Raw genomic sequence first — 13,761 nt, 5'->3', positions numbered from 1 at the left:
ACAAAGTTCAAGTCTAAAGATGGTACACCATCAGGGCAACTCATTGTAAAGGTGGGTAAAGCTTTGATCACTATTCTTAGTATTTTCCCATAATGTAAAGCACATCTCACTAGAAGATGTATACTGCAATGCATTATGGGTGGGGTCACTACCCAGACCGGTTTCAACCTTTTTTGAGGTCTCCTCAGTGAGTAGCTAGACCCAGACGCAAACTTAATTGTTTGCATACTTGGGATTAGGAGTTAAAATAATCAGTTTATAAAATAACTTGGTTATCCTAATATACAATATCCCCAAGGTAAAAAATTTATCTCACACACACACACACACACACACACACACACACACACACACACACACACACACACTAATTATTTTATTCTACATTTCATTTCATATTCATGGTATAATATGAAGTGATTTAAAAAAAAAAATATATATATATACAGGGTGTTCGGGATAAATTTGACAGTTTCGTAAGGAAAAAGAAAATCTTCTTTGTATCTATTAAATTTAATGAATTGACAAAAAAACATTACAGGCAGAGTTAATTACAATACTATCAACAAGATTTACTCAAAATAACCACCATTAGCATCAATCACAGCTTCAATTCTGCTTTGGAACCTCGAACAAGCTGATGCTACAGTCTCCCTGGGAAGGGCCGCAAAAACTGTTTTAATTTTATCCATTAACTGGGCTTTTGTATTACTGGAAGTGCGATTGGTGTCTTTTTCAACTGCGCCCCATACAAAATAATCCATGGGGTTAAGGTCTGGGGAGTTTGGAGGCCAAACATTTGGACTGGTGAAGTCGTAGAAATTTTCAGACAACCATTTTTGACTTTTCCCAGAGGTGTGGCAAGGGGCCGAATCCTGCTGCCATATGGCCTACCATTGGCTACCCTTGTTATCCAGGGCTTGACTACAGTTAGCAACTCCACGAACAAAGCCCGAATTCCAATGCCAGGGTTCTTCAACACCTGTTCCTGCAGATTTGCGAGGAATTCTGCTGTACGAACGCAATCAGATCGTCTGCTAGGGATCTTTCTTCTTGCTACATCCTCGTAGTCACCATTGCAAGTCTCTAGTTCATGCCTGATTGTTTTTAGGGAGCATTGGGCAGCAGTCGTAATATCCTTATTTTGATGGCGGGCACGAATCATCATGATACAAGTTATTCTCTTCCATGATTCAGGTGGGTTCCAGCTATCCATCCTTTCTGACATCTTGTATATGAATGAAGAAGGGTCCAAACTTTTAAATGAAGAGAAGTGTGTGTTAATACATGTAACTTACGGAAAAATATAATTAATTATAAATATGTCAAATTTATCCCGAACACCCTGTATATATATATATATATATATATATTAATTATTTTATTCTATATTTCATATTATACTACACAATTTTGACCTAATCTTTAAAAGGTACCTGTGACATAACAATAAACAACAAATTACACAATAACCACAAAATGCAAGTACAGATATTTTGTACTGAAAATAACAGTACACCATCAGTGTGTGGAAACAAGCAAATTAAAGGAATGGGAATACAAAGTACATACAGCAGTCAGTGGTTTACCAATTAAAAACTGTAGTCACATGCTAGAAATTAATATTATTAAAAATATTATTAAAAACTATTTTTGATGATTACATAAGATAAGAATCTCCCAAACTTGAGAGAGAGAGAGAGAGAGAGAATCGCTCCGATTCAAATTTGGCTGATGTAAAAGGGCTCCGCAACTTTCTTTGAAAAGGCGTTTATATTTAAAACTGCTTCTATGGAGAAGACGAGCTTCATCTCACCAGATACTGTGTTTGGTGTCAATACTATGCTGTTCCAGACCAGACTTTTGAGTATAATATTGATGTTCATTAATTCTTTTTCCTACAGAACAGCTTGTCTGCCCAAAGTATGTCAAATTGCATTCACAAGGTATCTTGTAAACACTAACTAATTACAGAGGTGACAGTCTTTTGTAGATGGTAACAGATGAGAAATTTTGTTAATAGGAAAATATGTGGGAATAATGTGATACTTCTTCAAAATTCTACCATAGGCACAGAGATACCAGAAATATAAGGGATTGGAACTCTGCAGTCTGCTGAAGAATTCTTAGGTGTCTGTTCATCACACCTCTCAAAAAATTAGTGTTATCAAGTCTTTAATTAATAGAGTACTTAATGTATGCTCTTCTCCCTCAAGCTTTCAATAGGAACTTCTCACTGTCAAAACTTTAATGGAATTCAATGGCTGCAATTCCATTAAAGTTTTGACAGTGAGAAGTTCCTGTTGAAAGCTTGAGGGAGAAGAGCATACATTAAGTACTCTATTAATTAAAGACTTGATAACACTAATTTTTTGAGAGGTGCGATGAACAGACTTTTGATGAAAGTATCTGCCAGCCAGTAAAGATCAGTTTTTGATAAACACTGGTTGACAAATTACCGGAGGCTGTGTGAGTAAGAAGGATGTCCAAGAATGGTAAACTGCCAGCATTTTTTTTTTTTCCTATGGTGAATGCATGGATGAAAGATATTGTGAAGATTTTTGAATTTGTTATAAAATCAGGACATTTCAGCTGGAAAAACAAGATCTATAAACAGGTTAAAGGCACTGACATGGGTAGCCATCTGTCTCCACCTTTGGCAAACTATTTTGTGAACCATCTGAAAGATCCTTTGTTCTCATCCATTCATCCCCATCCCTCTCATTGGTTTTGTTATGTCGATGACGTTTTTGATATTTGGCCTCATTCTGAAAATGAACTTGCCACTTTCCAACAATGGATCAATAGCATCAGCACCTTCACAATTTACCATGGAAAAAGAAAATGCTTGTAGTTACCATTCTTGAACATCCTTACTCACACAGCCTCCGGTAATTTGTGAACTGGTGTTTATCGAAAACCCTACATTTACTGACAGATTCATTCATCAAAAGTCTGCTCATCACAGCTCTCAAAAAAGTGGTGTTAACAAGTGTTTAATTAATAGCGCACATAATGTATGCTCTTCTCCCTCACACTTACAATAAGAAATTCTCACTATCAAAACTTTAATGGAAAATTTTTTTCAACTTCTATAATATTTTCCAGATGACCAATGGAAGAGAGATTGTTCTGTAATTTTTAAAAATAATTTTTTCCTTTTTATAAACTGGTACGACCACAGCTTTCTTAAAATCCCATGCCTATCATCAGTGACAAGTTAAAAATGCACATTTGACTTTCTTTGACTATGTCAATGCCATTATATCCTAAAGATTTATTTGTTTTAAGGCTATAACTTTTGATTTCATTTTAGCAAGTGGACAAAAGATACATATAATCATTAATTCTTTTATTAGTATAACTCATAAGGATAGTTTTAACATTTTTAGAAGATTTTTGCTGAATTTGACAAGTGATTATTGAATTCTTCAGATAATCTCATGTATTGATTTTCCCCATTCTCATTGATATCTTTAAAGTATAGGAAAGGGTTTGTTGATGCATATCTTTGCTAATTAATTTATTTGCAAAATTACATTGTTTTCTGGAATTGCCTTGGCATTTGAGGAATTCATTCCTCTACTATTCATTTTGTATCAGATTTCTATAATATGGGAACCAGTGTTCATAATACTGAATGAGTGATATTTCAAAATCTTTGTAGACATTTTATTTCTAATTTTTGTATAGTGTCTGATTTCCTATATCATCCAGGGATGTTTCTTTACCTTCATATAATTTTATAACGCCGAGTCTTGTATTTTAACATTTAACATATTAAGAAATTTAGGATGCATGTTATCCATATTTGATTCTATTGTTATCTCTTCGCAAGAAACAGTACTTATGTTTTGATACTGTATTGTCAGCTGTCAGGTAACGAACGTTTTCTGTTGTGCTGCCTTTGAGCTGTACTTGCAAATGTAATTTATTGCTGATTGGAAAGTATTCCATGAGAAATTGATGTAGAACCACTGATTGAATTTTGTTTCTACTTAGAGTTCTGCCAAATAGATAATCTAGGCATGATAAGCTACGATTGAATTTCCTCATGGGAACAAAAGTATTATTCAAGTCCATGCATGACACGTAAATATATATAATCTTGAGAGAAGCTATTTCTCAGCAAGTCTATATATATATATGTACGAGGGTGGTCTGAAAAGTTCTCGGCCTTGACCATAGATGGCAACACTATTGGCAAGATTATTTTTTCTAAGTTGGTACATCTGTCATAAGCATCCATGCGAAACTGCAAGTCATTCTATCAAGTAGTTTTTTTTATACAGCTGTCTGAAGTAAAAGTGTTGTCTGTATCCTTTAAAATGGATAAAATTGAGTATCGTGTAATTATAAAATTCTTTGTAAAAGAAGGTATAATGGCATAAGAAATTCATTCGAAGTTCGTAAAAGTTTATGGGCTGCTGAGTTTAAACGTGGCCATACCAGTCTTGAAGATGATGCATGTGAAAGGCGTCTAAAAAGTGTAACAATACCAGAAATCAGTGATCAAGTGCATGATATGGTATTGGATGACCTGCAAGTCAAAGTGCATGAAACTGCTGAGACTATAGGCATTTTAAAAAGAACGTGTAGGATATATTTTGCATGAAGAATTGCAAATGAAAAAGCTTTGCGCAAGATGGGTGCTGCGCTTGCTCACAGCAGATCAAAAACGCACTCACATGAAATTTTCTGAACAGTGCTTGGAGCATTTTAATAAGTATAAAACTGATTTTGTGCATCGATTTATTACTATGGATGAGACTTCAATTCACCATTACACACCAAAATTCAAACAGCAGCAAAACAGTGGACAGAAGCTGGTTGTTCAGTGCCATAGAAGACAAGTTGGTTCCATCAGCAGGAAAGATCATGGCATCGGTGTTTTGGGATGCTAAAGGCATTTTGTTTATTAATTATCTTGAAAAAGGTAAAACGATAACCAGGGAATATTATTCCGATCTTTGAACCAGACTAGACAAAAAAATTCACGAGAAAAGACCTGGTTTGCAGAAGGGAAAAAATCATCTTTCATCAGAACAATGCGCCTGCCCACAAAGGTGTTTTGGCAATGGGAAAATTAAGGGATCTGCACTATGAATTATTGGAACATCCACCCTATTCCCCAGATTTGGCTCCCTCTGACTTCTATCTCTTCCCGAAACTAAAAAACTCTTCCTCGCTAGTCAGCGTTTTTTATTTTTTAAATCAAGAGGTGATTGCAGCTGTACCTGTATTTTGCAGATCTATCTTGCTGAGAACCACTACAGGGATGGGATAATGGCTCTGAAGCATTGCTAGAATAAATGTATTAGTCTTATGGGAGATTATGTTGAAAAATAAAAATAATTTTGAAATTATAAATTTGATTTTTCATTGTTAGGCTGAGAACTTTTCAGACCACCCTCGTATATATATATCCCCAATTATGTGAACACCATTGGTATTCACATAACTGTGGATATAATTATGAGGAAACCTGAAACCATGGCCTTGAGTTTCCAGCATTCCATTAATGTGGCTGAGATGCTAAGAGTCCCCAAGCAAAATACAGTAAATTACCTACAGAAAAGTATATCAGGGAATGCAAAGAAATACCAATGCAGACTGAAACTTGAAATGTGAGAACAATGTTGAAAATTGGAAAATTAGGGAAAAAAAGATATAGGAAAACAAGGAAAAAAGATATAGGAATTCTAGGTGTTAGCAAAACCAGATGGAAGGGTAGTGGTGATTACTGGAATGTAAGCTACATAATCATCTGCAGTGGAGGAGAGAAAGGACAAAATAGTGTAGGCTCATTACAAAGGGAAAGAAAGTAAAAAATACTTAATGAATGCCAGAATACTGATGACAACCTTAACAGCAACCCCAGTGGATCTTGCTATAATTTGCATGTACATGCCAACAACCAACCCCGAAGGTCATGAGATAGAAGAAACACTTGAAATTATTAAAAACTTCCTAGATCGATTTTACAGAAGTCATAAATCACATGGAAAGAACAAAATTGTACATTACTTTATTTTAAAGGATAAATGCTGATTGTAAACTTGTAAAGGTAACTAACCCACAAAGGTGTTTTGGCAATGGGAAAATGAATGACATAGAATTTGTTCATAAATTATAAAATATTAATTTTAAAAAAGAAATTATAAAAGAAATTTTAAAAAAATCTGGGAGATGCTACCCAGGAAGCCTTATTTAAAGTGATTAGGTTAATCTATCAAGTGGACAGGCAGTATATGATTTGTATAAAAGTTTGATGGTAATAACACTCAAGAAAGGGAATGCAACAGACTATAAAAATGATCAAACATTAAGTTTACTCAACCATGCCTCAAAGATTATACTAAATACAGTGAAGAACAGAATAAAATCAAAACTTCATCTAAATAAACTGAATGTTAGAAAATAAGGGGATAAACATCCTTTGTTGTTTTATAGCCAGTAAGCGAAACTAAAGATCGATAACTACGATCTATAAGTTTCATGCCGAAAAACTATCGGCGAAGGCAATTCGAAGTAAAGGTGGAGCAAGCTCCCTCACTATTCTTGATATTTTCTCATAATGCAAAACACAGCTCCTAGGAGATGTAATACTGTCATTACATTATGAGGAGAGGTCACTACCCGGACCGGTTTCAACCTTTTTTGAGGTCTCATCAGTGAGTAGGTAGACCTGGAAGATATCAAAACTTAGTGAAAAGAATTTACATACCTTCACTATACGAATGCCATAAAGGTGTAATTATATTTTAGTTAAGATAAAAAGCCAAATGGCTAGTTTTCTTGCACCTTAATATAGAAAATAAGGGGATAAACATCCTTTGTTGTTTTATAGCCAGTAAGCGAAACTAAAGATCGATAACTACGATCTATAATTCTACAATTCGTATGGTGAAGGTATGTAAATTCTTTTCACTAAGCTTTGATATCTTCCAGGTCTACCTACTCACTGATGAGACCTCAAAAAAGGTTGAAACCGGTCTGGGTATGACCTATGAGGAGAGGTCATTATGACCTCTCCTCATAATGTAATGACAGTATTACATCTCCTAGGAGCTGTGTTTTGCATTACGAGAAAATATCAAGAATAGTGAGGGAGCTTGCTCCACCTTTACTTCGAATTGCCTTCGCCGATAGTTTTTCGGCATGAAACTTATAGATTGTAGTTATCGATCTTTAGTTTCGCTTACTGGCTATAAAACAACAAAGGATGTTTATCCCCTTATTTTCTATATTAAGGTGCCAGAAAACTAACTATTTGGCTTTTTATCTTAACTAAAACTGAATGTTATTTAGATGAAGATCAGTCTGGATTTCAGAATGGTAAATTATTATTATTATTATTATTGCACAGACACCTCCATGGAGTCCTAAGACTCATTGCAGAAGACCCAAACTACCAACATAATACCTATTCTACCTCTTCTTGAAACCATTAACAAACCAACCAATTCAGGCAACCCATTCCATTTATTCACCATTCTGCAAGCAAAAAATCTAGTCCTCTAGTCTCTAGCCACAAGGGCTGAAACATTTTCCCTACAGCAATCCTATAAAATATTTTATAGTAACTTAAATGTACCTATCATATTTCCCCTTTTTTTCCCATTAACCAACTTTTGCAATCTACAAATCCAAAACTATATCCTCATCAGGAGCATTCTATAGCCCACTCACCATCTTCATTACTTGCCTCTGGATCCTTTCCGCCACTTCCTCATCTCCAAGAAACCCAGGTGACTACACCTGAGCACAGTAATCCAGATGTGGTCATATCGAGGCGTTATAAAGAGGAATGATAACTTCCTTATTTCTGCTTATTAGTGTTTTCTTCAATAACCAAGTAACCTTGTGAGCTACCCTGGCTACTTTATCAATATGCTTGTTAAACCTCAACTCTCTATTTACTACTACTACTACCCTCAAATCCCTGGCTTCATAAATTTCATGGAGTACAGTCCTCTCACTCAATGGTAAACAGCTTGTAATTTTTGTATCCCAAAATGTGTAACTTTACACTTCTCCGCATTAAATCGATATCCATTATGTTTTTCCCATACTGTCAGCCTATTCAAATCATCCTGCAAACTCTTTACTTCAACTTGTGTAGAATGCTTGCAGGATGATCTGCAAAGTTGGTGTTACCCTACCCAACTTTGCATCATCAGCAAACAACTGAATATCTTCCTTCAAATTATTTCCTATATCATTTAGGTACAAATTAAACAGCAGCGGTCAAGCACTGAGCCCTGGAGCATACCATTGGTCACCTGGTTTCTGCTCCACCATATACTACTTCTTGATATCTGTCCACCATCAGCCACCCTTTTATCCATATCACCAGGAACTAGAGAAGCAATACTAACCTTAAGAACAATAATAGACCGAAGAACTGAAGTGAATAAAGCTACATAGATCATTTTTATGAATTAAGAAAAGACATAATAGTGCAAAGTCCAGCAGTATCACAGTGTAGCCATTTTTCTTATCTAATTTTGTTGTCACCCTATTATAAAACATTAGTAAATGCATACAGCAAAATTTCTGAGAAAATTGAATAAGAGAAACACAAGAAGAATGTAATCACCTTGATATGAACAATTACAGCTAGTGATGATAAAAAATACTATAACATGCCTGTTGTGGATGGAACTTCGTTGCATTTCTAAAATCAAAAATTCGACAACTGTTGTAAGCTGCTCCAACTTGTGTCAACAGCAGCACAAAACCTGTAATAGCTGCAAAAGAACACACATATATGATATACCAGAAAATATGATGATAATTATTTGCAATATATTCTTAATTTCACTTTAGCTTCAATTAGTGAATTGAAAAGAAAAAAATACTAAGTAATATAAGCATGATTCAAAGTACAGAAAAATAAGATGATATCAATCTTAACATCAAATTTCATGACAATTTGAATAATCCAATATGGCTATGTGGATAAGAAATAGAAGTAAAGATTACTTGCAGTTGACTCTCGCTCCAGTAAACACCATTATAAAGAGTCACTCACTACAACAAATTACTGAAAAGTTCCACTTGTCTGAATACTGAAGGTAAATACTAAAGTAAATTCATTACATTAAACTATTCCTGTGGCTTCTACGAGTCTGATATGGTGAGAATTAATAATTCAGATGTTGCACGTCATTCATTATGTGTTATCATTCTCGTAGACAGGCTTAGATGTTGGTTATGCATTTTCACTATATAATTTAAGGAAATTACAACGTACTAGGATATACATTAAAATAAATTTTAATATATTTCAATATTTCAGCAACGTCACGTTGCCATTTTCAAGAACTTAAGTACAAGACACAACAAAACAGTAAGTGAGGAAGAAGTAGGAAGCTATTATTTCTCCTAAAATCCTGATTGTTCCCTCTAGCAGACAATGTTGGTATTCTTGGGCGACTGGGCTGAAGGTCTTCTGATGCAGGTTTCCCAAATTTGAGGAAGTCCCATGCCAAATTTGTTGAGGTTTGGATCGTTTCTTATGGCTGAAGCTGATTCCATGAAAAGCCTTTCATATCTGTATTTGCTACGGTGCATTATCCTGGCTTTCTTCCACCATATTCTATGGCAGGTATCCAGCGCATGGTCAGCAAGACCAGAGTAGCTGTATTGGTGAAAACGGATGTAGTCCTTGTGTTCTGAAATTCTGATATTTGATGTCGTCCTGCCTGTTTGGCCAAAGTAGGACAGCTTACAGCTGCAAGGGACCTGGTATACACCAGGTAGGTCTTTAGTAGAGCAGATAAGGGATGCCAATTTATTATATGGTCTGTAACAGGAAGTTATGTTTTCTTAAGATTTTTGTGATTTTTTCTGAGGTGCCTCGGATGTAGGGTATGGTGATGGATTTAGAGTAATCCTTGTTGTGAGGGGGGGGATAGCCGTTGGCTGAGAAAGTGTTGAGAATGTGGCTTAGTTCTGTGGTTAGGGCATTGTCATTCGAGCAGATAAGTTTAGCCCTGTTGTGTAGTGTCTTAATGATTCCATATTGTTGTGAGCAGGGGGGGGGGGATTGTTGGTGAATGTATCTGCCTGTATGGGAGGTTTTCTATATAGTGAGAAAACCAAGGTTCCATCAGGCTGGCGGGTGGCTAGTGTGTCTAAGAAAGGAATGAAGTTGTTTTTTTCCTCTTCCAGGGTGAATTTGATTCTGGGGCGTTGGTTGTTTAAGTGTGTTAGGAAGGAGAGGAGTGTATCCAGGCCATGCAGCCAAATAGCGAATACATCATCTACATAGCGAAGCCAAATGATTGGTTTTTGTGGGGCAGAGTTTAAGGCTTCCTCTTCAAAAGTCTCCATATAAAAGTTGCCAAGGGTGGGGAGAGTAGAGAACCCATAGCTGTCCTGTCTATTTGTTTGTAGAATTTTCCTTGCCAAACAAAATAGCCTGAGTTCATTGTGAACTGAAATAGGGCTGTGATATCGGGAGGAAATTTAGCTTGGATTAGCTCTAAGGATTCTTTGAGTGGGACATTTGTAAATAAGGAGGAGACATCAAAACTGACCATTATGTCAGTGTGTTTGAGTGTAAGGTTTTCTATGCTGGCTTTGAAGTGGGCTGAGTTTTTTTATGAGGGTGTGTTGCCAGTATAGTGTGAGAGAGCTTTGGCCAAATGTTTAGCTAGTTTGTATGTGGGGGAATCAATGCCATTCACTATGCGACATAATGGCACATTTTCCTTGTGAATTTTTGGGAGTCCATAAATACGGGAGGTGGGGGGCGGTATGGAGTTATATGGTTTTAATTTGTTAGTGATTTCCACAGGCCAAGAAGTGACCTTCTTAAGGAGCCTGTGGAGTTTTCTAATTTGTGAGTTGGTGGGATTATACTCGATAGGGAGGTAAGTGGCCCGATCTAACAATAGAGATTTCAGCTTAACTGTGTAATCTTTTTGGTTGAGCAATAATGTGGCATTCCCTTTGTCAGCTTTGGTGATTATTATTTTCTTGTTTTTCTTTAATTCTAATAGAGATTTAATTTCTTTACTGGGCATGTTGGTTTTAGGTGGTTTAGCTTTGGTAAGAACACAAGTTACATCCAGTATGATATCGTTGGCAACGTGGCTTGGAAGGTGTTGAATCCTGCGTCCAATTCGTATCATGATATCCTCAGCAGGTATTCTTCTGGGTGCAATGGCGAAGTTGTGGCCACGTGTGAGGGCGTCGAGTGCTTCAGGTTTCACACTAAGTGATGACAGGTTAACTACCATTTCGGTAGGAAGTTGCGGTTTCGAGATCACGTCCTTTTTTAAATTTTCAAATTTTTTGATGTGTCGATCTCGTACTTTTTTTAAATTCTTTCTCCGCTGCAGTGCATGAGATGTCATATACAATCGACCAAATTTCGTGGCTTAAGGTGCTTGAAAGGTCATCTTCGAGTGCTTGTATAGCTGAGTTAGCTTCGCTCAGGAAATAGTGAGTGGCGGCAATTTGTTCTCTGAGTAAGGCTTGGCTGGCATGGTTATAAATACGAAATGCCTTTTGCGAAGAGAAACCGTGCTTGAATTTCACACAGTTAGGGATTACCTGGTTATCCCAGCAGCGCTTCAGGAAGGCGAGATGATTCAGTTGTCTTGATAGTTTCAACTTCAATTTACCATAATGGCGTGCTTTACGTGCGATAACATCTCCATGGATAATCTTAATTCTCGTGGAAAGGCTTAGACGTTGGTTATGCATTTTCACTATATAATTTAAGGAAATTACAACATACTAGGATATACATTAATATAAATTTTAATATATTTCAATATTTCGGCAATGTCACTTTGCCATTTTCAAGAACTTAGTATAAGACACGTGCACGCAGGCACAACAAAACAGTAAGTGAGGAAGAAGTAGGAAGCTATTATTTCTCCTAAAGTCCTGATTGTTCCCTCTAGCGGGCAATGTTGGTATTCTTGGGCGACTGGGCTGAAGGTCTTCTGACGTAGATTTCCCAAATTTCAGGAAGTCTCATGCAGCCAAATTTGTCGAGGTTTGGATCGTTTCTTATGGCTGAAGCTGATTCCATGAAAAGCCTTTCATATCTGTATTTGCTACGGTGTATTATCCTGGCTTTCTTCCACCGTATTCTATGGCAGGTATCCAGCGCATGGTCAGCAAGACCAGAGTGGCTGTATTGGTGAAAACGGATGTAGTCTTTGTGTTCTGAAATTCTGATATTTGCTGTCTTGCCTGTTTGGCCAAAGTAGGACAGCTTACAGCTGCAAGGGACCTGGTATACACCAGGTAGGTCTAGGGGGGGGAGGTTGGTCTTTAGTAGAGCGGATAAGGAATGCCAATTTTTTTATATGGTCTGTAACAGGAAGTTAAGTTATGTTTTCTAAGATTTTTGTGAATTTTTTTCCGCGGTGCCTCGGATGTAGGGTATGGTGATGGATTTAGAGTAATCCTTGTTGTGAAGGGGGGGTGGTGGTTGTGGTTTACTGGTTTCAATATTTTTCGGATTTTTTTTTTTGGGGAGGGCTAAACCACATTCTCAACACTTTCTCAGCCAGTGGCTGAGAAAGTGTTGAGAATGTGGTTTAGTTCTGTGGTTAGGGCATTGTCATTCGAGCAGATAAGTTTAGCCCTGTTGTGTAGTGTCTTAATGATTCCATATTGTTGTGAGGGGGAGGGGGGGATTGTTGGTGAATGTATCTGCTTGTATGGGTCGGTTTTCTATATACTGAGAAAACCAAGGTTCCATCAGGCTGGCAGTGACTAGTGTGTCTAGGAAAGGAATGCAGTTTTTTTTTCCTCTTCCAGGGTGAATTTGATTCTAGGGTGTTGGTTGTTTAAGTGTGTTAGGAAGGAGAGGAGTACATCAGAGCCATGCGGCCAAATAGTGAATACATCATCTACATCCGTTTTCACCAATACAGCCACTCTGGTCTTGCTGACCATGTGCCGGATACCTGCCATAGAATACGGTGGAAGAAAGCCAGGATAATACACCGTAGCAAATATAGATATGAAAGGCTTTTCATGGAATCAGCTTCAGCCATAAGAAACGATCCAAACCTCAACAAATTTGGCATGGGACTTCCTCAAATTTGGGAAACCTACATCAGAAGACTTTCAGCCCAATCGCCCAAGAATACCAACATTGCCTGCTAGATGGAACAATCAGGACTTTAGGAGAAATAATAGCTTCCTACTTCTTCCTCACTTACTGTTTTGTTGTGCCTGCGTGCACGTGTCTTGTACTTAAGTTCTTGAAAATGGCAACGTGACATTGCTGGAATATTGAAATATATTAAAATTTATTTTAATGTATATCCTAGTATGTTGTAATTTCCTTAAATTATATAGTGAATATGTGTTATCATATATGAACATAAATAAATATAAGTTAAATATCATCATCAATTTCCTGATATATACCCACAAAGAGTGTTCAGGTTACTACGATAGCACTATATGATTAAGTTTATATTATTATTAATCTCCTATCAACAATTTTCCTCCAAATCAATCTATTACTTGTGAGCACTCCAACATTGTCATATATAACATTCTGCACTTCTGACAGAATCAATCCAGAAATTAAAAATGTGTCTTCCTCTGGATCTCTTTCCTGCCATCTTGGCATCAAACACTTAATTTGCTAACCTATTTTCATGCATTATATTTAAGTGGCACCACCTTAGATCAGCTCCGTTGACACATTTTTGAATACTAATAATGTCAAGTACCTTGCTAATTTCCTCATTTTTAAAATGATTCTGCTATTGA

At 36.6% G+C, this 13,761-nt stretch overlaps 1 protein-coding gene across 3 annotated transcripts in view; it reads right to left on the bottom strand.

The window, feature by feature from the left end:
- The window catches only part of LOC150093895 (uncharacterized), a 159,995-nt gene that overhangs the window by 74,629 nt on the left and 71,605 nt on the right, over window positions 1–13,761 (bottom strand). For all 3 annotated transcript variants that reach the window (XM_090413015.1, XM_090413013.1, XM_090413014.1), the window contains one exon: window positions 8,653–8,753. In XM_090413015.1, coding sequence (XP_090269141.1) covers window positions 8,653–8,753 — 101 coding nt within the window. The remainder of the gene's footprint in view (window positions 1–8,652; window positions 8,754–13,761) is intronic.

Source organism: Typopeltis vanoorti, chromosome 23 (genome assembly GCF_054136105.1).
Source record: "Typopeltis vanoorti isolate ZY-2024b chromosome 23, IOZ_Tvanoo_1.0, whole genome shotgun sequence".
NCBI lineage: Eukaryota > Metazoa > Arthropoda > Arachnida > Uropygi > Thelyphonidae > Typopeltis > Typopeltis vanoorti.
This window is presented reverse-complemented; position numbering and strand designations above follow the sequence as displayed.